General features: G+C 37.3%; 2 protein-coding genes and 4 non-coding genes across 8 annotated transcripts; 4 read left to right on the top strand and 2 right to left on the bottom strand.

Annotated features, from left to right (window-relative positions):
* Nucleotides 1-484: 484 nt before the first annotated feature.
* On the bottom strand, nt 485-6,937 carry LOC752491 (CD63 antigen). 2 transcript variants are annotated; one of them, XM_001175794.4, is made up of 6 exons: nt 6,669-6,937; nt 5,713-5,901; nt 3,784-3,954; nt 3,024-3,170; nt 2,041-2,124; nt 485-1,338 (listed from the first exon to the last, which is right to left on the bottom strand). In XM_001175794.4, the coding sequence occupies exons 1-6, from the start codon at nt 6,738-6,740 to the stop codon at nt 1,276-1,278; spliced, it is 726 nt and encodes a 241-aa protein (XP_001175794.2). In that variant the 5' UTR covers nt 6,741-6,937; the 3' UTR covers nt 485-1,275. The 2 variants fall into 2 exon arrangements, with proteins under 2 accessions (XP_001175794.2, XP_030835259.1); XM_030979399.1 differs by having other exon boundaries at nt 1,224-1,338; nt 6,703-6,791.
* A 1,913-nt stretch (nt 6,938-8,850) lies between these two features.
* Nucleotides 8,851-8,922, top strand: TRNAE-UUC. The gene has a single exon. It is a non-coding gene; the product is annotated as a tRNA-Glu (tRNA).
* An 855-nt stretch (nt 8,923-9,777) lies between these two features.
* TRNAE-UUC lies at nt 9,778-9,849 on the top strand. The gene has a single exon. It is a non-coding gene; the product is annotated as a tRNA-Glu (tRNA).
* Nucleotides 9,850-10,375: 526 nt separating this feature from the next.
* On the top strand, nt 10,376-10,447 carry TRNAE-UUC. Its single transcript has one exon. It is a non-coding gene; the product is annotated as a tRNA-Glu (tRNA).
* A 2,183-nt stretch (nt 10,448-12,630) lies between these two features.
* TRNAE-UUC lies at nt 12,631-12,702 on the top strand. The gene has a single exon. It is a non-coding gene; the product is annotated as a tRNA-Glu (tRNA).
* A 5,828-nt stretch (nt 12,703-18,530) lies between these two features.
* Nucleotides 18,531-25,726, bottom strand: LOC592941 (mitotic spindle assembly checkpoint protein MAD2A). Of its 2 annotated transcripts, XM_030979398.1 has the most exons (6): nt 25,600-25,726; nt 24,432-24,578; nt 23,027-23,147; nt 20,877-20,980; nt 19,519-19,687; nt 18,531-19,394 (listed from the first exon to the last, which is right to left on the bottom strand). In XM_030979398.1, the coding sequence occupies exons 1-6, from the start codon at nt 25,673-25,675 to the stop codon at nt 19,391-19,393; spliced, it is 621 nt and encodes a 206-aa protein (XP_030835258.1). In that variant the 5' UTR covers nt 25,676-25,726; the 3' UTR covers nt 18,531-19,390. The 2 variants fall into 2 exon arrangements, with proteins under 2 accessions (XP_030835258.1, XP_797532.4); XM_792439.5 differs by having other exon boundaries at nt 18,531-19,687.
* Between the last annotated feature and the right edge of the window lie 1,993 nt (nt 25,727-27,719).

The raw sequence follows: 27,719 nt of genomic DNA, 5'->3' as shown, positions 1-27,719 counted from the left end.
TCTTAATTTGACTCTTATATACCTATTTTGCATTTGAATCTTCAAATATAAACACTTTCTTTGAAAAAATAAATTCTAAACTAAAGCCAGTGTGAATTGACTTTCTTAAAGATAAAGACCAGTTATTGTCATGCGATTGCATTGTGAAAGAAACGTTGTGGAATCGATCAGAAAAGGTTGATCATCTAGTATTGGTGTGTACTGCAAGGTTCTGGAATCATCAAAATAATAAGAAATTTGGCCCAGTCTTCGTAAAGTTACAAGCAATGTACACAGAAAGATGTATATGGGACTATACGCACACATGCGCGACACGTGCGTTTATCTCTCACACACCAATAGATAAACTAATTTACCAAATGTATCAATTAGTAGGCGTTTTCCCGGCAAAATTGTTATCATCATGATTGTATTAGTCAAAACATACTCTTTCACATGATTGGTAATAAGAGCTTCTTTCATTTTTTAAAATTGGGGCGTTTCCAATACTGGTCTTTACCTTTAAAGGTTGAACATTTTGTTTCCATTCATAAGGGGCTACTTTATAAATTTTGTTTACTTTATCAATTTCCACTCTGCTCAAACCTAACATTATAAAATGAGCTTCAGGTTTCAATTCTCCATTTTCATCACAAATGTGATGAAGTCGATATATATTCTTTTTAAAACAAAGTTTCCTCAAATAAGGTTTGACCTTCTAGTTGAATAAAATTATTATTATACAATATTCCCTCTGTATCTCTCTCCTCTTTTAACATATTCTTTCATATCTATCCATGATTTCAGAAGATTCTGATAAAAAGAATGATGATGATGCTAAAAAGTATCGACTTGCATGGCATTACAAATATTGGCCAATTTTTATGACATTAAAATCACATATTTCAATCGAATATATGAATATATTTGTTTACATGTATAATATAATCACAATGTATATCTATTTTGAAATTCACAACTTTGGTAATAGGCAATTCGCAATGATTACATCATCAAGTATAAACTTCTATATAACCATAAAAATAGAAAACAGACAATAGCTACGTATAGTAAAGGCATACTGTCGGTCCGTTATATAAAATTATACAACTATTACAGTCAAACCTTCTTTTTGTTACAACAAGTATCCTTTTTTATGAAGCTTTGCCTGAAAACATTGCTCCTTTTACTTTGAAACATAACACATAAGGAATAATGTTGCCAAAAGCCAAAATGACTTTAAAGATTTTTTTTTTTTTAAAGGTGTTATTTAAAGTCCAATAATGATATAACAGTCTAGATGACGTAAGCCTCCTTGGTTTTCTTCATGAGGCAGCATCCTAGTACGATACACAAGATCTGAAATAAACATGAGAATACAAGGTCAAAGATATCACTAAAGGTTTGCATGCATGGGTATAAAACCGATTCTGATCTAAAATATTTTAGACCAGCAACTAATTTCCCAATTGTTAAACCCGATTTGAATACGGGCCATGGATTCAGATATACAATCCGGATTCCTAAAGAAGTATTGCCGATATAGAACCTCGTTCAAAATTGATTTATGGATGCAGAGACAACACCAGAGGAAGAAACCGCCCTCTGTCCCCTGGGGGTTCAACCCCCAACCCCCCCCCCCCCCCTTGGTATTTTTTATGTGTGTATTTTGGAGGAACCCCCCCCCCCCCCTTATTCAGCGGCGGGCTGAGTCGTTGCGAAATTTTCGGCCCGATTTCAAAATGTTAACCCCCCCCCCCCCTTTAAAAAAATCCTGCGTACGCTACTGCCTGTATCACACCCTGAACTTTTTTCTCTTGTATTGGCATAACATTTTTATTGTCGCCTCCCAGTCACTGGCCCCTTCTTGATTTCAATGCTTAAAATAACACAATAACACAATATAGTATTTTTGTAATACGCTCAAATTGTTGTAGGCATGTGTTTCTCCTATAATACCTAACTTATATTTTTGCTGTTGATACGTCGGCAAAGCTCTGATTAGACTTTAGAGCATTTTTTTAAAAATAGAAAGTGAGCATAAACATGAGATGCACTCACATCAAGAACGGCCACACCAATGGCAACTCCTGCGATGAGTACAGTCTGATTAATCAGGATATCTTTGACTGCGGAGTGGCAAGGCTGAAATAAAAAATTATAAAAAAAAAAAAAAAAATCAGGGATCGATTACGCATGCGTATATAATTATACTTCCCTAATAAGACCTTCAACCTCAGAAGCAAGAAAGAATCACAATCAGTCATGATGTGTCAATTCTGAAAATTTTGAAATTGAAGTTTTAAAACATGGCTTGTTAAAAAAATTATTGGAACATCTGTCGGCACAATATGTAAAAATTGGACGATCACACTGTCGGTATATTTTGAAATCTGGAAACCACTTTTTTTTTCTCATTATTATTATCTTATTTTGTTTTTTTTTGTTTTACCGGTTGCGAAATTTCGTGCGATCTTGTCAGCCGTTCCCTAATAATACGAAATGAAAACCGCTTGGTCATGGAGGAAAGATATAGACTTGGAATCCGTACTACTAGAGATTGATGCTCTTGTTCAAAGTGAGATAATTTGGTCTTCTTAATCTGAAGTGACAATCGCACAAGTATTCACTTTGTTCTTATATTACCTCAGCATAAATAAACACTTGGGTCGACAGGGACAAACGTGGGGAAAATATCTTGTCCAAAGATGTTTGGCAGGGATCGAACCCTAGACCTCCCGTACGAGATTCAAGAGCCTTTATCAACATATCACAGTGGTCCCACGTCAACAGGTTGACGGGGTCAAGGGGTAACGAAGGCACCCAGCCCCCCCCCCCCCCCATATTGAAAGAAGATAGTATGAAAAAATGAAAAGGCGAGAATAGAGAAAGTGAAATGGACAAGGACGAGAACAATACGCTTCATTTTCCGAGAAAGACCGCCCCCACCCCCATCGCGGTCATCGTTCCAATGCCCCCATCAAACGGTGAACGCACGCTACGCCTCTGTATACTTGACTATATATAATAAGCTCAATTCTTACGTCTGTATATATATCCAAGGTAGCTGAGCCAATGATATGGCATCCCGGAGTATCAGGTGTTTTACAGCATGAATAAGGAACAAGGTTAGGTTGATCAGGTATCCAGCCCATCCAATCAGTGTAGTTATAAACCCCGCAACACTTCAGCTTTATCACACATAATACAAAGTTAGGATTAAACGTCCGTAAATCATCTTATAAAATCTCATAATCTATAAATTTAACTTAGAGTTGTAGTAAAACAGTTACACGGTTATAACAGTAAATGTTTAACCAAATAGATTTATTTACAGCCTTTTATGTCATTTTTTACTTTTAGTTTCTCTTTGTTAGTTTTCATTTTTCAAAATGATATGGGGCATATCCAAGATTCCGTTTCCGTAAAACCGGTACAATGCCACCACCCCGCTCCCCGTATCTATGAAGCCCAATATGTGTGTATTCATATAGTTTACAAAAAAGGTACTCGAAACGGCAAGCCGCCCGTTTACTTTGTGGAATGAAAATAGAAATGAAAGTATCAAAAATAAAGTATCTGGAAGGAACGTGCTGGGACGATCCAACAACCACAGTGATGAGGGTGAACAAATGGTCATCGTCTCAAATAATTAACCCGTTTACTTCGTAGAGTCATCATAGGAACGGAGGACGCTGTAAGCCAAGGTGATGGGTGCGTGGCTATGCACCACTCGGCGCCCCTAGTGAAAAAGTTGATTTTGCTTCGACTTTTTTTTTTATTCGGAAACAGTTTTTTACTTACGTTGTACTGTAGGTTATCGAAGATTCGTTGAGCTGAAGTAGTTGAGTTATATTTTATCTGAAGCTCAGACATATTCTCACCGACCAGCTTATCAATGTCATCACGTAGAACATAACCAGTGATGCCGGCAGCAAGCTCCAAGATCAGAAGAAGGATCATGATGAAAACATACTATAAAGATGTTCAACGAAAACACATTTTTACTTCTTAAAACGGCCCCACGCTCAGAAGTACCATGAATTATTCATTTATTTGTTATTTTAGTTTTCTCTAAACAGGGTAGCCCTTTCAATAACGAATTTTGCTCTTAGGAATCTTTTGAAACGGCCGAATCTCAAGGTTGTTTTTTTTAAGTGGGGAGTGAGCAGCATATCTTAGTGTATATAAATAGAAACTTTTCTCGGAATTATATTTTCTTTCAAATACAAAGGCATGAGATCATTTTGGATTTTATACATTTACATTTAGGTACTTAATTCTTTGACGAACTGATTGCCAAGAAAGTTCGGGTCACATAGTGAGGTGTATAGGTTTTGTAATGATTGAACTCTTGTAATATTGCATATTGCACTCTGCCCCCTATCATATTATAATACAGTCATCAATGTGCTGTAAAAAGAGATTATTAATTATCATTAATAAAACTTGTTAGGGCAAGATATACCGAATGCGTCTGTTAACATTAATCGTTCTTGACAACTTATTCATCATGCATTAAAGGCCCACTGCACTACTTGTAGCTACTTTCGCCCTCTAACAAACAATGCCTAATCGGTGACCAGTGGTCCCCCATGATCCTCTTTTTCTTATGTTAACTGAGAGCTGAGTTGATGAGATAACCACCTGTCCAGTGACCTTGCAGGGCAGTCTAATCCCTCCTGTAAACTACGGCAGATAAGCTTTAATATGACAATTCCAACATAGGCAAGAGTCTTAACATCAATCCGAGGTACTTACATTCATTAACTTGTTTGAGTTTGTTACACTTTAAATACATTTGTAGTTCTTTATTCTTCACATTTGGACGAGTCCTAATCAACATGCATGCATTTTGATTTCGATATGTATTAGGCCTATATAGGGTTAATCGACTTCACCAATCATTAATTGTACGATTTTATTCATTCCTAACTGATTTTTGTTTTGGTTTGTTTAAGTAGAGCAAAATGGAGGAAACCTCGCAAGACACGTCACAGAATTGCCAGTTTGTGTTAGATTGATCACAGCTTTACAAATTCATGACTTTCTTATTTCTAATCGGAAATTGCTTAAACGTTGACTGGCCTGTTCCTCTCAATGTTCTGATACAATTGGAACCAACTTAATATCAAGGTGGATTCTCCTTCAAATTTTAGAGAGTACAGAGGACCGAGAAAGCAATTAAAGGTACTGTGTATTTTGCAGGCCAAAAAAATGAAAAAGTTAAATTCCAACTGCATTTGAAAGATAATACTAATTTAGAACTTCCCTAAAAAAGGTGGGGCTTGAAAATGTCTTCAAGTGGGAAAATAACGACTATTAGTTGTCAAATCGACTTTAGGGCTATAGAGCCCAAAAGTAATAGTCTTGATTTTCAGACAATTGTACCGAATAGTTATACGTTTTATGCTGCGCAAAGATTCAATCAGTTTAATCTTGGCCATCACAAGAAGTGGGTTATTGATGTAGAAAAATGCTCATGTACCCTTTACAACTCTTTTCATGTATGTTATTACCAAAGAAGAAAGAAAGCCAGTCAGTCATTCAGTAGTGTCTGACAGTGAAGTCTAGCAAGTAAACGGGTTTCCTTGCATAATTTGAATATGAGGACACTGCTAATGTTTAAATTTCACAGATAGGATATACATGACATATTCATAATTCCTGCAAAGTTCTACACCATTTGAGGTTGGATGCAAAAGGGACATAGTACCTTTAACAGAACCTTACCGTTTTCAGCATACCGTAGCTCTCTCTGAAAGCCCCACAGCATCCTAAGTATGAGACGATCATGATGATGAAACCGACTGTGATGAGAAGTGCAGGTATAGCTTTCCCTGAATTATTAGTGAAGTCAACATACTCCTGGTAGACGGTGAGGGTTAGGAAGCCTGCAGTGATTATACCAATACCCACGATCTGCAATCAAAGAGACCAAGGCCAACCGTACAACTGATTATATACATGATTATCCAGTTACTTCATACATTTCGAAATATTCATTGGGCTTTACAGCCCAGGGGGCAGAATTTATTTTTCTATAATCGTTTTCCCTTATTATTATCTATTCTTTGTTTTGTCGGTACGTTGGACCTTTTGAAACGTTCTTCTTCTACAGTCTGACATAATCTTTGGTTTGTCGGTCTTTGGAGCTGTCGGTAAACTTCGATGATCGCGTTTGGTTGTCGGAATGAGCTGAGCTGATTGCAATGCGTTGAATTTAATTTTGGAATGTTGTCATAAAACTGTTGTACTGTATTCTGATCAGAACCAGTAAGGCATTGATTCTATGTAAATTGATATGACATAATGCCCTTTTTGCTCTCAAGAGATGATAGATGAAATCATAAAATGGGTTCCAGAATGTAGCCAATGAGAAGCGTCGAAATGCATGGATCACGTGTGCGTGCATTTTTTTTTAAAACCATAATGCACGGGGAGTGCATTTTGGTAATAACAACCGTCATTTCCCCGACTTTATGCTCATATTGTAGATCCATCTTATAACATAAATAATACATGTTTGCGAATGCATTAGTGAATATTAACTACACGCAGGGTCACCGTAATGAACGAGGCTTGTCGAGTTCATTGTCTGCCACAGTCATTGTGACTTATTGTAACCACCATTACCTGTGACCTCGGCTTCCTGACTCGTTTCAATTTCTTTGTCTAAAATTACTTACGACAAATACAAAAGTGAAGATAAACATGCAGTACTTGATCCATTTCATTCCTCTCATTCCTACTAACGCCATTTTGAATGATCTTGTCGATAGAGACTCCCTCACAAACACTGCCAAATGATATGTATAGACACCAATGTAGTTCTGTAGAGAAAGAATTCACTGCTACCCCTATGTACTGTGTAATGCAATTCTGAATTACCCTTTGTATGCTTTTTACGAGCTATATGCCTTTGAACTTATTCATACTCTCGTTAGCTGCCGCGTGCTCGAGATGTGCAAATAAAGAACACTTAGGCCTAAAATATAAACTTGTTGTATTGCCCTTTGGGTGCCAAAACATGGGTCGGTCGGTCGGAAAAGTTTTTATTTTTTAAAACTTTTTTTTTGTCGCCCTCTTTGGGCCGATATTTTTCAGATTTGATTTTTTTTTCTTTTTCCCCAGCCTCTTTTGGTTGATATTTCTCTTTTAATACATGTGTTTCAGTGTCATCATTCCATTCATATCTTTTTCACCTCATAATTATCCATGGTTTTGCACGAGTGAGAATTTTTGAATAATTTGATTTTATGCATTTATATCCCAAACAAAATATATATTTGTTTATTCATTAATTTTTAAAAAATCTAAAAAAACGGTTGAAATTTTTTTTTTTTTTGAAATGCCGACCGTAGATTTTCAGATTTTTGGGTCGGTCGCAAAGGGCAATACAACAAGTTTTTATTTTAGGCCTTATTTTCCTACGCAAATCAGAAATATAGATCTTTCTTTATATAAATATCTTGTGGTTTATTTGAGGGGTAAATATATGGGGTAAATAAATCTAATCATGACTATATGGTCGTGTTCTGAGCTTTCTCTTTCTGATTCGGTAATTTGACTGTTACGGTATTTGAATATTTTCAGAACAGTGCCCGATCGAGCTTTGTTATAGCTCTATTCAATATATCGCCTCTCAATTCCGATATACATACTTGAATAAATATATTAAAAAGGTGTCACCCCTATTGATCTTACTGGCTGCTAAATTGCATAAGTGTATTAACTACTAAGAGGTGAATAACATTATTAATCGCGGCATAAAATGATAAGAATTGCCATCATGAATGAAGTGATATTTATTTTATGTTTAAAAAATACATTACATCACAGGGGAATCACCGTTTCCCGAACTTATAGTAAGAGGTTTGCGTCCGTGAACTTGATGATCATAAGCCCATTATTTTGTACCTATATGGCCGGCTACAAGACCTTATTTTGTAGTTGTTGAAGGTTCATAATTCCGAAAATACGTTTTTTTTCCGATGGTTCGTAATTCCGAAAAATTAAATACTGAACCCTGTATCATTTTTTTTTTAATTACTAACTATATAATTATGAGCCCCCTGGCATGGTAGATTTGCGTTTCAGAATTATGAACCTTCGAAAAAATTAACCTTCGGAAAAACGAGTAACCCTTTATCGCCATGGTTCTTTGCTCTTACATCTTCCTGCTCATACATGGTATATTTATGTCGTGCATTGTGCTATCCTAAGGCCCCCCCCCCCCAAAAAAAAAACATGTTTAGCGTCCTGTTTTTTCGAAAAATAGGAAGGAGGAGGCCCTTTTTTTTTTTTCTTTCTTTTTTCTTCTTCAAAATGGCCGCTCAAAATGGCCGCTCGGTAAATTTTCCCTGAGAGTCGGGCTATTTTTACTGATGGCCGCGGACATTTTTTTTTTTAAAATCAGAAATAGACTCATTTTAGCAGTGTTTTTTTTTCTTTAAAAAAAAAATAGGAGGCGGCCCCAAAAAAAGGAAGCGGGCGGGGACGCTAAACATGTACATTTTTGTTAATGGCCTTAGTAGGCGGTTTCTCGGCAAAATTTGTATAATACGTATTAGTCCAAACATATTCTTTCACATAATTGGTAATAAGAGCTTCAATTTCATTTTTTGAGAGGGAGGGGGGGCGTTTCCCAAACTGGTCTTTACCTTTAAATGTATTATTTCCTTTGCATTAAGTATACTTTCAAATCGACAAACAAAATGAGGTAACTAATTTGTATGTGCATATTCAAAACAAGTCACAACGGTTGCTCTAGTATATGGATCCACGTCATAGCTCGATCAGTATAGGATAATATTCAATACCCTTCTTCATTCAATAGAGTTGGATGTTGAACTTATCACGACATGGCAATCCCGTGTGGTCTAGTGGTTAGGATTCGTGGTTTTCACCCACGCGGCCCGGGTTCGATTCCCGGCACGGGAGATCTTTATTTTTGGGGGGTCCCACAGTATCAATGCAGGCTCAATAATGTAATATTATTGTACCTATATAATATGTGCCCGTCCTGAATAAAGTAACGGTCTTCATATAAATTATTTAGACGTAAATTATCCGACAGTACCTCCATGTTTTTCTAATATGATGCACATGTAGTTCGGTCCATTGGTTTTGGTGGTAGGTTGAAAATTAACCGTCCTTAATTGCTCTCTACTCAGTTATCTTTCATTATTTTTGTTTCTCTTTGCCTTTGATTTAAATAATTTATTTATTTATTTTCCATCCCATTGGGGCATGTTCCCCAGTGACCCATGTAGCTACCCCACTTTGGTCCAGCTATATCGATGGGGTTAGTACGTTAAGTTGCCTTTGGACAGATCACTGTCGATGGTAGCCAATCCAGCAAGAAAGATAAAAAGCAATGGTAATTCGCAGGGATTTTATAATTAAAAAATTAATAAACATAATTATTATTAGTGTTCTCGTGCAGAATAGTGTATATATACTTGGTATTAGTTTTTAGTTAAATACATTATTTCGATTGCATTAATTACTATCAAATCGACAAACAATTTCGTTGAGTAAATTGGGAAATATTAATATCTAATTTGTATGTGCATATTTGAGCTGTCTAAAATTAAGCAGAACACTTACATATGCCTATGATATATTCCGGGAGAGAAGTTGAAATACATTTTGATAGAATGATGCAATATGAAACAAGCCACAACGTACGGTTGCTCTAGTATGGATCCCCCGTCATAGCTCGATCAGTATGATATGTTCAACACCCTTCTGTGTTCAATAACGTTTGATGTTGAACTCGTAACGACATGGCAATCCCGTGTGGTCTAGTGGTTAGGATTCGTGGTTTTCACCCACGCGGCCCGGGTTCGATTCCCGGCACGGGAGATCTTCACTATTTTTTTAGTCAGAATATTCTGTCAACTCCCACATCAAAGCAGGCTTAAAAATAATGTAATATATTATTGTGCCTATATAATTATGGGCACGTCCTGAATAAAGCAAAGGTCTTCATAATAGTTATATAGACTACCTCCACTTTTATCTATCTTAATATACATGTAGTTTGGTCCTTTGGTTTTGGTGGTATGTTAAAAATCAACCGTACTTGCTCTTTGCTCGATTCTCTTTCACCATTTTTGTTTCTCTTGGCCTTTTTTTCTCTCTTTTCCATCACATTGGAGCACGTTCGACAGTGACCTAGTTTTTAATTAAATGTATTATTTCCTTTGCATTAAGTATAGTATCGAATCGACAAACGATTTCGTCGGCTTGAAATGAGTTAACTAATTTGTATGTACATATTTGAATCAAGTCACAACGGGATCCCACATCATAGCTCGATCAGTAGGATATATTCAACACCCTTCTTTATTCAATAAAATTGGATGTTGAACTCATCGCGATATGGCAATCCCGTGTGGTCTAGTGGTTAGGATTCGTGGTTTTCACCCACGCGGCCCGGGTTCGATTCCCGGCACGGGAGACCGACATTATTTTTTAAATCAGAATTTAACAATACATGTATTCTGCCAACTCCCACATTATCAAAGCAGGCTTATAAATGTAGTATATTATTGTGCATAATGTTCAGGTCCTGAATAAAAGCCTTGATGGCATAGGCCTATACCTCCATGTTTTTCTAATTTAATACATAATGTAGTTTGGTCCTTTGGTTTTGGTGCGTTGTTGAAAATAAACCGTCGTTGCTCCATACTTGATTCTCTTTCACTAATTTTGTTTCTCTCTGGCTTTCCTTTCCATCCTGGCACGTTCCACAGTGACTCATGTAGCTACCCAACGTAATCGGCCAAGATATCAGGGGGGGGGGGGGTCAGCAAATTTGCATTTGGACAGGTCACTGTCGATGATGAGCATAAATTAGAGGCTGCCAAAATTAATTGACACCCGGAAAGCAATGATAATTGAATTGGACTTGTATGCATAGTAATAATAATAACAATACTAATAATAACAATAATAACTTAATGAAATTAGTTTTCTCGTGCAGAATAGCTGGATTATATATAATATAGTTATATAAAGAGAGAGAGAGAGAGAGAGAGAGAGAGAGAGTGTGTTAATATAACTTTTAAATAAATATATTTCCCTGGCATGATCGAAGTATAGGCCTACATAACACAGGTAAATCGTCAGACGATCTCGTTGGCTTGATGTGTACATAAAGACATTGATTAAATCACGTAAACACCTAATCTTGCATTACATTTCAACTGATGTCGAAACCTTTACTTTACTTGGTACGTTCCGACAGACTTCGAGCTTTACAAATATAAGTATGATGTCATCTCGTTATTATAGAATGATGCTCCAGACGGCCTAGTGCTAATATTCAGACCCTATGTAAATTAAATTGGTTTTGGGCCGATTAATTTTGGAAAATACATCAATTCATGAATAGAGCAGACACTTTCCTGGAAATGTGTAGTAAAACAAAACAAAAGAAGAAGATTATGATAGGATTCATTACCAATGCGAGTTCAGCGAATTTAGTTCATTCTTTCAAACTCCATATGGATTTTTTTTTGTTTAAGTCTGATATATAAGACTAATCTACATGGGCGAATGCGGGAACGAAGTAAACAAACCGCCGCTGAAAGACGCTGTACAAGCCTATATAAAGGCAGACAATTTTGTTACCCATCAGACAGCTTCGAATCGCTCTTGTACCGTGCGTTTCAGGGGAATCAGCCTGTGGCTTAGATCTCGTCTTTTACGATGGAGTTCTATGCTCAGGTGCTGTTTCATACCATCGCTTACTTCGTACCACTGCAGTTTCTACGCGGTCGGTAACGTTGGCACCGTGCCCTACCCGCGGGTGGAGGGCACTTCTTCTTGACTTGGGATTGGGGAAGAAACGGTGCTAAAACTCGGCTCTCGCGGGACTGACCCCACACAAGCGACCTCGCTGTCACCTTTATGGTGCTCGTAGGTGGTGGGGGAGGTTTCCCGGGGCCACCAAGCCTAGGTTCCGCTCAGGCTGGAGGTTTGTCGGGTCTGGGGTTCGAAACCATCAGTGAGGCTCAAGTCTCGCCTTTGGTGCGAATACTTTTCCCGCAATTCATATACTCCAGTCTTGTGGATAGGCATGGTGGCAAAATTATCATCGAAAACTGCGTTGGAGTAGCACTGCAGCACTTCGATCGATCATCGGTATAATTATAATCACAAGTTGAGCAGCTAATTAATTGGAGTATTTTCGCGTCTTCTTTTATTAGTAATTATCTTCAAAGGGCTATATAATTATGCAGCCTATCACGAAGATGAACTATAGATAATGAAATTATCTTTTTTTTAAACCTAGTTATATAGTATAAACGCATGCACTGGTATTATAGTAAAATGAATTAGTCTTCCTGCTTTATAATAATGATACATGTTAGTTTCTATTTGCATGTAATTGAGTGCATTCTAAAATTAAGCAGAATACTATAATCCTAACCATATATATCGGGAGAGAACAGTGAAAGCACAGCATGTATCACAAAATCCTGTATACGTGATAGATACTGCTAAGAATGATAATGTTTTGATAGATGTCGCAATCTTCAACTTCTGTGTTGTCCTATCCCACGTTGTAGGTCAATCAGCACTACCACCCTACGTTATTTAATACGGTTGGAAGTTGACCGCCAAACGACATGGCAATCCCGTGTGGTCTAGTGGTTAGGATTCGTGGTTTTCACCCACGCGGCCCGGGTTCGATTCCCGGCACGGGAGACCGACATTATTTTTTTCCTCAGAATTTGACAACATTTTTAAACTCTCACGATATCAATGCATGCCTATAAATAATTTCTCATATTATTGTTCCTAATGTGCATGCTCTAAATAAGTACATGCAGGCCTTTTGTAGGCCTACTGTTTTTCCTCCCAAACTACAATTGGTTTTGATGGTAGGTGGAAAATAAAAAGTCTTTTAGCGTTTTAAAGCATTATTTAAAACCCAACCAGCAACCGCGATGGAAAGTGCTTACAATATCTATTGTAATTGGGTCTGAATAGGAAAACAAATTTGCCCCTCACAGAACAATGAATACGACATCTTGACGGAATCGATTCCCGGTGGCTATTATAATGCACTGATCAACGCATGTATGTCTACACATCTTTTGGTTCTGGAGAAAAGAGAACAAATATAACTAGTGGGTATTTTCAAGCGAGTGTGGAATGGGGGGAAAGGCCTGAAAAGTGTGGCTCTTCAAATAGCCTACTATTAAAAATACGACAAGGCGATTCCAAAACTTCAAGTACAGCACTCGCCAATACTTATGTGTTACATAATCAATATGGCCCATATTTTACAAATTCATAAAATTATATTAAAAATATGACAAGTAATACCTAAATAAAAAAAAACTAAAGGTTTTGAACCACACTTTCATGCCACATGTTCGTGTAGTCCCATAAATATATTACTGTGTACAGTGCTTGCGACTTTTGGCAAGACAGTTAGGGCCAATTTCATAACATTTTGACGATTCCAAAACCTCACGTTTGTCGTACAGCATACACCAAAACTTAACTGACATCTCTTTTCCAATAGTTTCCACAAAGTTTCTTTCACAATGCACTCGCCCGACCAAAACCTGACACTATCTTTAACATTAATCCTCTGCTTTACAATGCCTTATGATTATCACAAACGTTTTTTGTCATGTTTCAATGACATCAAATCCTCTTAAAATGCAATATTTATCTATGCTAATTCTTTTGTTTCATTTTCAGTGGCAGATTGGGGGGGGGGGGCACAATAGAACACTCTTTGACAAGCAAAGACAGGAACATAAGAAAAAACATTATCAACAACACTAAAGAATTTCAATCACATTATTTGCAGGTCCTCTTTTAGTGCAAAACAATCTGATAAGTTCAAAATTTGTCACAAATGTTGGTGTTTTTTCACATTTTGCACTACCATTTGACATAGAAACAGATTTTCACATCACATGACAAAACTAAAGCAAAGAATAACGGAATCATGTACAAAATATTTAATAATTTTCTTCATGTCCCGACAAAGACATGCCAAGTATAAGATAAAAAAAGGTGAAAAATTATACTGCAAATGTGCAGACTTTACACCTTCAAATAGCGAGTGAAGATTTAACAATACATACAGTACAAACAATTAAGTTATAGTAATTAGTAATACAATTTATATATATACAAATATTACATTTATCATCACTCTTACATAAATATTGGATTTTACAAATGAAGAAAACACAAAATTGAAAAGGAAAATAGTCACCACTTACCATAGTAAAGTATTGTATGTAAAACAAAAAAACATACTTAATTACTTATACAAAATATATATAAGGAGAGAAGTATGAAAAGCAACAAAAGTTACAGCAGAGGATGGAAATATCTAGCCAATAATTGTGAATAATTGTACAACAAGAAGTATGCCATAATTATATTTCATTATACCTAGAATATTCTTATAATTTCCACCCAATAGGAATTGTGGAGACTACTTTCCCTTTACCGAGAAAATCAAATTAAACTTTCAATTTAATGAGCTGTAACATAAAACGTCAATAAACTGGAGAACAAAGTTGCAAAGAAAATTTTTAGTAACACTATAAAACCAGAACCTATCACGTACAGTGAACGATAGTCATCTTAATTGCAGGAAAGTTAAACAAATCACAACATTGCACAAATCGTAATCCACTTGTTTTGGATCACAAAACTTTCACAAATCTGGAAAACTCGAGGAATTCACAAAACAGTCATGGCAAGCTGGAGTTTCTGCATTTAGATTGTGCTATAACCAAAAGAAAAAGATTATTATACTGTCAGTGTCAGTGATATCAAGGGAACTTCATTATTCAGAATGAAGGTCCATTGACTTAAAGGTTTGACAGTTCGACAAATAATTTCTTCAATCCCAATGTATGATGCATAATCAAAGATCTAACTCAACCCCCCCCCCCCCCCCCCCCCCAGTTCAACCTTATTTGTCATTCAACTTTTTCCCCTGCCACATCCTTGCTAAACATAAATGGAACATACATCGATATACATCTCTAAAAAGATTTGCATAAGGGACCCTGCTTACACTATTTTATAAATGTCCATGTGACAATTTACTGTTCATGAAAAAAAGTTGAAATAATTTTTGTATTGTTATTAATCATATTTTCTTGTTATCAATCTATTTACCTGTATGGTAACTTCTCACCCTTGTAAACACCTACATTTAATTGTAGCAGTCTAAAAAATAGACATGCATGACACCATTGACAGGATTGCATTGTGCATCTCTCAAAAAACCACAGGCTATGTTGACTTTCAGGGTGATACATATACAAATCACAATTCACAACAATTTTATCTCCTGCAAGTTTGGTTGCAAATATTGAATTTTGAATCCTTAGAATATGCATCATGTTTCGAAGTATGTAGGGCCAATAATCCAAACAGGCATTAAATCTTCATGTAATTTAAATGTGTAAACTAAAGAATTCAATATTTTATATCTACAGAGAATGCCGATGCACTTTGAACTGAGAGTACATTCTACTGACATGCACTTCCACATTTCTTCAACAGCAGTTTTTATTTCACCCTGACATGTTTCTTGTAGATAGTATCAGTACTATACAGAGTGACATTTCCTGTACTTTAGTGAACAAATGCCACAAATAGACATCCTTATCCAAAACAGTAACCTTTAGAGACATCTAGTAGTCTGCAGGCACAGACTCTAAATTGACACTTTGACTTTACCACAAGTCCTAAAACCTGGCTGGAGAAGAGCCTAGCTCTGTCAGTCTCTGGCTGCGTCTGGAGTAGGTGCAGTACAGAGCCCACATATCAGGTTGTACGCTGTCAGCTTAGTCTCACAGAGCAGACACTGTTACACACTGTGACTGACAAGGATTTGTGCCTGCAAACAAGACGTTCAGAACATGTACATGTAACAGCAACATGTTTGAAATTGAAATTACAAGTTTGAAAATCAGTAACTGGTTAGAATTCATGGTCACAAGTAATGAAATAGAAGCAAAACTCATCATCATTCTCGAGCAAAATCATTAATTAACATCCTTTCACTATGAACATGACTGACAAAGAAAGCAGACAAAATATACAGTTCCTCAGGTAGACAAAGGAACATCCCTTCACTGCTATTATCTAAAAATGTGTAGAACAGGTGTCACATGCATATTCACCTTTTTACATAATAGCAGTGAAGGGATGTTCCTTTGTCTACCTTAGGAACTGTATATTTTGTCCGCTTTCTTTGTCTGTCATGTTCATAGTGTTTATTTTTTATTCTTTGGTTTTTATTGCTTTTATTTGTAATGCTTCAAAATATGGGTCATTGAGAATCCCAGAGAAGGACCCTGGCCTGAAGGGACTTTGTGCATCATGCTTATTAGGTGCATCTAGTACATCAGTTCATATTCCTACCAATTTGCAATCTTACTCATTTTAATTTGGGGTTGTGGGCCATCCTGGTGACGTGTACAAGAAGATACAAATAGATAATTGGGCTGCATACCGGTATGTTTGCAAGCGCACCCACTTGGCGAAAATTCCCCAAGCAATCTACCTTTTACATGACAAACACTATATTTGTATTGCTCAGAGCATGTATAAAAAGCATGATACTGTGTAAATACATACAACATGAACAAACACAGCATGAATTTAGACACTTCAAAGCTTGTTTACATATGCTGTGGTAAATCGCAAGGTTTTTAAAGGCATACAACGGTTCACATTGTATGTATCTTGTAATTGGGGTTCTGACTGTACCATACCAATTAGTGTCAACCACTGCTGCAACTAAGAGGACACTTATTTCATAAAATAATTTAAACGATCATTGATCAAGCTCCATCGATTGCTTTTCAGGACCTATGGCAAATGACTGGCAAATAGAAGTCTACCAAACTACATGGTTTTAATCCTGAACAAAGATTCGCAAAACAATTACATAGCAGCTGCAACCTGTCATTCATTCCTCTTTTTTGTATTTACATTCTAGTTATTTCTTTAAACACTATGAACATGACAGACAAAGAAAGCGGACAAAATATACAGTTCCTCAGGTAGACAAAGGAACATCCCTTCACTGCTATTATGTAAAAAGGTGAATATGCATGTGACACCTGTTCTACACATGTTTACATAATAGCAGTGAAGGAATGTTCCTTTGTCTACCTGAGGAACTGTATATTTTGTCCGCTTTCTATGTCAGTGATGTTCATAGTGAAATCACATTCTAACAAACTACACATAAACCAAACTTATGATACATGTTTTACTATTAGATTTAGTACATTTATATTAATTTGGCACATTATACAACATGTCTTTGAACGCAAAGATATTAGATACAAGAAAAGAGACATGTGAAAATTCCTGTAGAAATAGCAATATAAATACACATGTAATACAGAATACAATTAAATGAATGAACCTCTTTAAACCAAATGCCATTGTAGAATTCAAGCTTAATCAGATATGGTACAGTATACCACTGCAGAAAAAAATGTTGAATTTGTTTATGTGTGCAATGAATGGCAACTGCGTGCAACAAACGACTTGTCCATATATTCACTGAGCTCTGTTTTAGAGGCTTCAGGGGGGTGTTTCACAAAGATCCTAAGTCAAACTTAACTCTAAGTTGGACTTACAAAATTATGGAGAGCCATTCGTAGCCTTAAAATAAAATATATTCAAAAGCTGAAATTCAAGCATTTTAAACTTGTTATAAATTCCACATCAAGAACATGAAATCTCCTTGATAATAGACAAGAATGATTTGAATCAACATTTTATACCTTTTAAAATAACTTCTACAAAATATTTTCATAGATGCTAACGGCTTTCCATAATTTTTAAGTCTTACTTGGAGATAAGTTCAACTTAGGATCTTTGTGAAACACCCCCCTGAAATGTGAAGCATTACACTTCTGGTCACGATGAAAAGCTGCTGCAGTTTTGCAGCTTCATTTCTGAAAGAGCCTTTAGAAGGAACAATAAAATGAGAGGAACGTCCAAGGTGTATGGTCATTTGCTGTCCCATATATAAGAAACCCTGTCGTGTAAAGAGATGAGATCAGTCGCAACTATGAACATAAATCATAGGAGACTGCAAGTTTGCGATTGATTTATAAGAGGACTTGGGATTGATTCGGATCATTAAATCAATGAATGATGTACCGGTAATCTGGAACATAAGGGATAACATGCATGTGCGTTGGACAGATTCTAAGACAACCATCCCCTGTATTACCACCATTTAGATAGTATACATGTACCTCACCCTCTGGTTACTACCACCCCCCCCCCCCCCCCTCCCCACCCAGGTTACCTACCTTCTCAGACAACTGCCCCCAAGACAATACCCCATAGAGCTACCCCATAGAATTAGCCCCTTGGTAGTTCTCCAAGATGTAATTGTCAAGAGGCTGGTTATAGAGGGGGGATATTGTTCCAAGGTTCTAGGACAATCACCCCCGGCCAATTACCAGCAGGACAATTACCTCTTTTTAAAAAAATCAAATACATTCCAGCAGAAATTTAGAGGGAAAAGATGAATTTTTAAGAGCAGAGATTCATAATACCAGGACATGAACAAATTGATACAGGCTCCTTTTACAAGTGACATGGAAATAAGTGCAAGTTAAGGCAAAAATAGGCACTTCAAAATTGTAGAGAGGTACAACTAGGGGCATTAATGATGGATTGCTATCTAGTGCATAAAACATCCTTCATTATCCCATTTAAAAGAAATCTTTACTCATTTCAGCCTCTGAAAACACAGGCAAGCACCAAAAAAGAACAGGGTTATATGATCAATCAATAACTAGTTCAAATGGAGGCCCGTGTAGAGGAGAGTCACCACCTTTGCATGTTGAGAACCCACTGCACTAGCCGTATATTAAAGAGTAGGGGGAAACCCTGTGTAGTGGTTCACCTGCACTATCCCAATCAGTTATTCCAGGAGGAGAGACCCAAGGGTTGCAGTGATTCAGTTCGCTTTTCGCCTCCCAGGCTCAGGTGACGACAAATACACAATAATGATAATAATAACAAATTCACCTCCAAATTCTGCAGCCCCTTATTTATTCATGCAATAGACAAGAATAGATGTACCATTGATTTATTAAATAAATGCAGGAAGAAAGAAAATGCCCTTTATTACATTGTGCAGTATTCTACCACATAGTACCGTGTCCCATGACATAATAGTATAAGCCAACAGCAAATGATGTCATACTTCATGTTTCACCACTCTAAGTTAACAGCGGCATAACATGTTTGCTTTTCTGTTAAGGTTTTATGAATCATACATTTCATCCTTCACAGACAGAGCACATGGAACCCTGGAAATCAGCTACTTCAAGAACTTCAAGAAAACATCTAATTATATTTCCTTTTATATACCATCCGTGAGTTGTAGGACACCATAGCATCAACCTTGTTTACAGACAGAGCACATAGAACTCTGTAATGAGCTCTGTAATGAGCTACTTCAAGAAAACATTTAATTATATTTCCTTTTATATACCATCCATGAGTTTGTAGGACACCATAGCATCGACCTTGTGGATTGACGTTGTGAATGACCTTAACCTGACCTCTTCAGAGTGCTCGATCAGCGACGGTCCAGACTCCTCCCATTTTTCTGGAGTGTTCAGGTCCTTGTCCGTGTAGATGAGCAGGTTGAATTTACCTTAAGAAAAATAATGAAGGAAAGAAAAGCATACCACACAGATGAGCAAAATAACAAGAACCAGAACTGGATAACTAAAATACAAACTTCTGGTTGAAACATTATATATATATATCACTTACTCAAGCATGTTACAATTAAGCAATTTATAAAAACTTTGGACTTGAGACTGCACTCCTGACGACGGATAGTCAACCTGTTCGAAACGTTGAGCCACTCCATTCTCTCCAACCGGCGCTATAGTTCGCTTAGAACTATAAGCTCAAGAAAGATTATCAACAGTCCTTTTCAGGACTACCCATACACTCAAGAAAGATTACCGTACTGACAGTCCCTTTCAGGACTCCCCAATCCTCCCCCTCTCTTTCACATGGTGCAACCGTAAGCCTACTGTAAATTCTACTACGATTGTGTATTTGAACAGATTACAATATTGTGTATTACAAAAATCAAAATAAAGTAAACCTTCCTGATTCCTAACCAAAATTGTAGCATTAGTAGGAAAGGCTAGATCAGATGCAAATTGGGAGCAGTCATGCAACTGGTCTGGTATCAATACGATAAGACTATTTTCAAAATGTATTCAAATGATACACGACATGTTCACCTAGTAATGAGCTAGTTAATTCACCCGTTATGGCCTTATGGCTGTACCACTGTAATCTCGATAGTATTTTTGCTAGGTCAGAAAAAATGTATGCAAGCCCAACCCAACAACATTCTGAATACCGGTATTTAGCTAAGATATTTGTAACTGGTGAATGAAATGATTAGTAAGAGGAACGTAACAAAGACATACAGACACGCATTAATTTTGATTACATTACGAAAATGGCCATCTGCATCTGATGGGGTCATTGTAGCCAAAATTTCACAATATTGATCTTGTAATAAGTGGAGCTACATGTACTTATCAGAGATTACTGTGGTTATGAAACTAAGAACATGGCATTAGTCACTAGACAAGCAATATCTTATTATATCAGGGCCCCCGTCTTATAAAGAGTTGATATCAATTGTAACTTATTTGGGATTGATATAAATTGCAACTATGTACATAAAGACTGGAAACATTTATAAGATGGGACCCAGAACTCATGACATCCTTTCAACTATGAATGCAAGTACACATCACATATTCATCATACATTCATTATTAAAGTTATGGGTAGAAAGCTAAATGACTTACAGGCTGTTTCTAAGAGAGGCAGGAATGTGACGGAAGCTGTGATTTGCTTGATGACTGCTTGTATTCCTTTGTGAATCTCTGATTGTGACTTCTCCCTTGGCTTACTGTAAAAGATAATATACATAATAATAACATTCCGCTTTTATAAAGCGCCCAATACATCAATACAACGATGTGCCTAAGCGCTTAACAGATATATTATTACCCCGGTCATCTGATTCAGGCTTATCCGCACACAATGTATGCACATTTTCCAATCCCTGGGAAGCATTCCAGATGGTGTGCTTTTTTCAAAAGTTACGACACAAGTAAGACTATAGTGAAAAAAATTGTTTGTCTCATCCCAAAAGTATATACCTGTGACAGGAAAACTGGTAGCTTATTTCAGTCTGCCAGCTAGTATTTCAATAATTCACCAAATTCTTAACTTTAAGACTGTTCTTTTAACACTAACCCTAGCCCAAACTTGACATAAAATCCAGTTGCAAAACCAGACCTAACTCTAACAAAATAAAGCATGGAGCAATTATCAAGAGTGAATGTTGGATCAATGTCAGTTAGTGCCGTGAGTTAGGGTGTAATTTCCTCTATGTACATGGCCAGTTTATCTGTGCGTGTACGAGTGTACACGGTTATGGAATTTACCAAAAACAAAAGCAGTATTTCAGCCACGTATTAGTCCCCAATGGTGCAGTATTATCTTTTATGTACTAAAACAAATGGACAAAGGAAACCAGCGGGCATTCGTGTTCAGGGAAAACAAGCATACGCATCAAAGCGAAACCATCACGCTCATGGGAAAGTCAGACCGCAATGATTGGCATTGTTGGCATGACGACAAGAGAAGAGACGCGACGGCATTGGATCAAAATTGTACAGTGACTGGAAATGCGGATACATGTGTACGGGGTCCAGACAACTCGCCACAAAGACAACCCGCCCCAAGACAACCCGCCACAATACCCTGGACATCCCGCCACAATACCCTGGACAACCCGCCACAATACCCTGGACAACTCGCCACAGCCTTTTCGGACAACTCGCCACACTTTTTCCCATCATGATTTCTAGATTTAAAATGAAATGAAATTGTCATTTTTCATGATTTTCGTGCTTTTATAAACACAGTCATTACAAAGAATAAAGAATAAAGTTGATTTCCCTAATTGTAACAATAATATATATTGAAATGAAATTGTCATTTTTCATGATTTTCGTGCTTTTATAAACAGTCATTAAAAAGAATAAAGTTGATTTCCCTTGTAACAATAATATACTTTTGATCTAGAGGTCTATAACAGCTGCATTTTTCTGTCCCAGAATTTTTTTCATGGTAGGATACTGGAAGCACTGGCGTACTGATGGGGGGGGGGGGGGCAGGTAATATTAGAATGTAAAGATACGCCAAAGATACATAGCAGCATATTCCTACCATTAAAAAGTTTCCTGAGACATGAACTTAAAAATCGTAGTCGTAACTCGTAGTCGTAGTACGCCTGGCTTGGGTTCGTCCAAAATAGATTCTTGTTGCAAGCGCAAGGAAAATCATCTTTATTCTTTAGAACAGCTCTCAAAATACTCACAATTTCCATGTTTCCTGTCATAACTGTGTTTATAAAAGCACGAAAATCATGAAAAATGACAATTTCATCTAAGATGAGGGATTTTAGATCTAGAAATCATGAGGGGAAAAAAGTGTGGCGAGTTGTCCGAAAAGGCTGTGGCGAGTTGTCCAGGGTATTGTGGCGGGTTGTCCAGGGTATTGTGGCGGGATGTCCAGGGTATTGTGGCGGGTTGTCTTGGGGCGGGTTGTCTTTGTGGCGAGTTGTCCGGGATTCATGTGTACACAGTCACAGCACTAATGCCAGTACACACCATAGGCAGCATCTGATCCAACATCAAAACTTTTAGACTGTGTCATAGAATTTATTCCTACAAATTTAAACCATCCTATTGAACTTGTTCACAACTTGATAAAGACTAACTTTCAAACAAGGGAAACGCTCTTGGCAGTCTCGCCTGCATTACGCAATTCGATATGATGAAAAATCGAGGTTGGGGCATTATTTATAGGCAGGGTGGCCCATTCACAGGCCCCCAGAAATAAAATCCTTGACTAAGAATCAGAAGTAGAACCGTATGAACCATACCTGTCGTGTGTCATGGATTTATCACACTCTATATCAAACTGCCATCTCTCCAGCACCTCATTGGTTCCCTCAGTGGAGATTGTCACAACCACCTTCTGTACAATCTGCTGATTCAACCATTCTGCATCAAGAAAAGAAGAAAAGGTCAGAGGTCAGAAAAATTCAGGAATAGCATATGTGTAGCAGATCATCTGGTTAGAAATGGCTTTAATACTGAATTTTTAATTGTATACTGAATTTTATTAATCATTTTATAAACATCAATTAACTATCAATCATAATTTGTCCTTTCTTTCTTTCTTTATTTTCTGTTCCTTTTCCTTTCTTTTTCCTTCTATTTATCTCTTTTATCTTATCAATTTCACTAGTGAATGTTTTACATTTGCCTATTTTACATTGTACCATTTGCATTTATTTTTAATGTTGCAGTTTTATTTGTATATTCAAGATGTGTTGGCTCTTAGCTGTGACTTTGAATTTTCATCAATAAGCCTTGTCAATTTCTGTTGGAAATGAAATGAATATGAATTCAATTCAATTCAATTCAGTTTAATTCAGATGCAGAATAAGGATCCATTTTGAGCAGACAGCTATTTTGGGGATAACTGTGACACAGATCTTTTCACAATTGTCTTTGTCATGTTAATCAACACTGGCTACTTTCAAGGAATGTTCTCTCATTATTTGGTGTTGTTATATGAGTATCTTGGTTGAGAAATGTAATAGTGTTTGTTGTGTTGAAAAACCCTCCCAGGAAAATAACAGACATTTGTAAGTGTCAACATTTTGATGAAGGGTTTAACATTGTTTCTAGAACCCAGTGAGGAATTTTATAAAATTAAAAGTTAACAGTTTGGTACCAGAGCCCTGTGTCATAATACTTTTCATTTAAATCATTTTCTTTTTAACTTTCGATGACAAATTTGCTCACAGCCAATCGGGAAATAAAAAAATTATTGTCTTCTTCCAAAACAAAATAAATAATATTACATAAAATTACACAACTTATACAAAATGTATACTTTAATTACATTCATATCAAAATATCAAATGTATAAAAACTAAAAAGTATGAATAAATAAATAATACATACATAAAATACAAATTACATAGAACATAAGGATAAAGGGAAGAAGACTAAAAGGAACAAATAGAGAATATAGAATGAGGGGATTAAAGGGGAATGTAGCCCCAGGGCCGGGTAAAGTAACTCTAAAAACAGAAAGACTAACAAGTACAAAGAGACAGAGAGACTGGGGAGAGAATGGAAAGAAGGGGAAAAAGAAAGGAAAGTAACAGAAATAAGAGAGAGAGGGAGAGAAAGGAAAGAGGGAGAAAGTACATGGCATATTAAAAAGATTAAAAAAGTTATTGGGAGGGCAGCAAATAACTTCAAATAAGTTACCTTTTAGTTGTTCCATTACTGAAGTCAGGTAGGTCTTGAGTTCCTCATCCGTGGTTGTCAGCAGGGGTAACTTGTACATGTCGCATCTTGTGAAGGTCTCTGCTGGATAGATCCCTCTCTGGTATAACAGGTTATTGATTCCATAATCTAAAAGAAAGATGACAGGAATAGTAATGATGATGATGATGATGAGAATATCGATAATAACTAGACGTGGAAATCGCCACGGTATCGATTTAGGTGATCTGCCGCTTTGATCGAGACATGACACATGTAGAAACTCAATCAATGGGAGAATCGGTATTTTAAAAAAATTCGGCCTCCAGTCATATAACATGTCCATGTACAAGCTCATTTAGTAATCAAGGATCAAGAAAGAGTTGGCGAACAACAAAATGCTGAATATGCACGACTCGAAAAACAACAGAGCGGCCCTACACAACCTTGCGCATTGCGTACTTTCTCTTCGCCATGTTGAATTGACTATCCATTGCAATGGCTCGGTTTAGGACAAGGAATCATCCCTTTTCCCATCAAAGAGTCAAAGACTTCTTCAAATTATAATTTGAAGTGCCACAACCTGCTGTTTCACAGTGTTAGATTTTGTGTCAGATTTCGCTTTGGAGCTCCGACGCCTTAATAAAACAACGGTTTGCTTAGCCATGGTTCGAATGTAAGCTGCCTCATGAATTATGCACATAGGGGGGCCTATGGATTTTTCGCATGCGGTGTAGCTCAGCTCAATGCAGAAGTGTTAAACTAGAGGGCATGCATGGGAAGCAAACCGTTGTGCGGCGTCGGAGCTCCCTGGATCTGGAGTTACCTCTCACTTAGTCTCAGCTCAGCCCCGTCTACACAGCGACTAGACTAGAGGTCAATACGCATTAGCATTGACCATATTGACTACTTTAGTTGCTACTGAGGAATAAAGACTTAAAAATGCAAACTAGATGAGAGACAATTTTACGAACAAAGAATAAAAATTGACAGGGACGTCATTAGTCAGGTAACAAGTCAAATTTCACAATTGGTGGGACCGAACACAATCAATTCAAGTCACATTTCCTACTGGAATAGACCCCCTTTCATTACTTTCAAATTGATTTAACTGTCGTCAAACATAATGGTGATATTGCTAGGACTTATATCGATGCTGTAAGATACTTACAAAAGAATTCTGCAACAGTTTCACTCGATCCTCTCAGGGTAATCGTGTTTTTCGTTGTTTGCTGTGTACCCGCCATTTTTTTGATACTGCACGAGCTGATAAACAATGTGATGTGATTGGTCAATCCATATAAACCAGGCAAGGGTCGCCGACCCCCAGAGAAAAACCTAGTCTTATGAACAGACTCTACAGACATACCCTTGAAAATAACAACTTTCTACTCAAATTTTAGTATATGGTGGATGATACAAATTTGAAAGTAGGCCTCCTCCATGTGGTAAAATGATTAAGCATCTCAGTACGAGAATACACCCGACGGTGGCCTGTACTTAGAGCGAAGAAGAGGAAGTGATTAATTATTCCTTTTAAAGCAAGCGAACACCACTTTGTTCAAATGATAGGCTACCATTGATTCACCCCCTTGTTGTTATGTTGTTGTTTTTTTAAAGTTTTTTTTTAGGGGGGTTGGGGGAGGCGGGTGCGTAGCCAGAGTTTGATGTTTGGGGGGGGGGGGTGGGCACATACATGTAATTGATCGACGTCCTGGGGAGGGGTCTAAATAGTTCAACCGATCTTGGAAATGTTAGGAGGCACGTTGTTTTCGTTGCTGTTGCTATTTTTTTCATTTCTTAATTTCTTATTTTGTCAGCTGATCTAGCTCAATTTCGGGGATTGGGGCACTTTAGGGGCATCTGGCAGGCACTTCCCACTACTTAAATTGCCTGGCAGTGGTCATTTGTATATCTGTGGACTCTGCCGAACAATTTCCTATTGATTTAATGTGGTTTCCTTTTCAGTTGATGTAGCTTAATTTTTGACCTCTTTAGGGGCGTTTGGCGGGCACCTTCCACCACTTAAAACGTCTTGCATTGTCCATTCATGTACCTCGAGACTATGGCGAATCTTCTCATAATGTAGCTAGATCAGCTGGAATGGAAACATATGACATATGGGTATCCTTTCCAGCTGATCTAGCTTAAAAAAAAATGACCATTTTGGGGCCTCCCCTGGCCACACCCCCCCCCCCCCACTTAGGACATGCCAGACGGTTAATTCGTTATATGGGGCTATGCGATCTTTACATCCGTGCACATGAAAATTGGTTTTCTTTCCAGCTAGGTTGACCCCCCCCCCCCCCCTGGCTCCCGGACTATATAGGAAAAGGCTAGCTAACCCGGCAATAAAAGGAAAAAAAACGTCATGGTAAGTAGGGTATAATTACGTATCCCTGAAACAAATTAAATAATGAGTCCTTATATCAAGTAATTTCGCCGCAAAAACTGGTTTGACAAATGGAAAAAAGTCTATGCGTATTAAGCTCTTAAAACCCATGAAAACATGGACAACCGCCTGGGCTTTTTCCATAGACCCCGAACCGTAAAACACCGTCCGCAGAGGCGCCTGACCCCACCCCCCCCCCCCCCACAATTTTCCAATTTTCCCTAAAGTGCCCATTCTGACATAGGAAAAGTGCCCCTTTTACTTCAGATAAATATCCATCTGTATTTTTTTTTATAGATGCCCTTTACACCATCTTAAATGTGCCCTATTGATGTGCCCTCTTCATCCCTACTGATAATTGCCCCTCAAGTTCAAATATTAATTTAACAAGTACCCTTTTCCTTTGTAATAAGTGCCCCTTCCCCTACTTATAAGTGCCCCTTTTTATATCTGATGAGTGCCCCTTTTCACCTCTGATAAGTGCCCATTTTTCTTCTAATAAATGCCGATTTTCATTTTTTAATAAGAACCCCTTCCCTTCTCATAACTCTGATAAATGCTTTTATTAAACTCTGATAGGTGTCCATTTTCCTTTGATGAGTGCCCATTTACCTACGTAATGAGTGCTCCTTTCCATTCTAACTAGTGTCCCTATTCTTAGATGGGGATCCCTTTTCAGGTACAAGAAGTTCCCCTTACCACCTCTGATAAGTTCCCCTTCACCTCTTATAATTGCCTCTTTCAAATCTGAGAGGTGCCTCTTATCTTTTGTATGCCCCCTTTTCATTCTTAAAGGCCTAAATGCCCCTTTCATCTCCGGTGAGTGCCCTCATTCTAATGCAGAGGTGCCCCCATCAACTTTGTTATGAATGCCAATTTTTTTTCTTCTCTGAATTCCC

This window comes from Strongylocentrotus purpuratus, unplaced genomic scaffold, assembly GCF_000002235.5.
Source record: "Strongylocentrotus purpuratus isolate Spur 01 unplaced genomic scaffold, Spur_5.0 spur5_scaffold_10, whole genome shotgun sequence".
Taxonomy (NCBI): Eukaryota; Metazoa; Echinodermata; class Echinoidea; order Camarodonta; family Strongylocentrotidae; genus Strongylocentrotus; species Strongylocentrotus purpuratus.
Note: the sequence above shows the minus strand (reverse complement) of the source record. Positions and strands in the feature narration are given on the sequence as shown.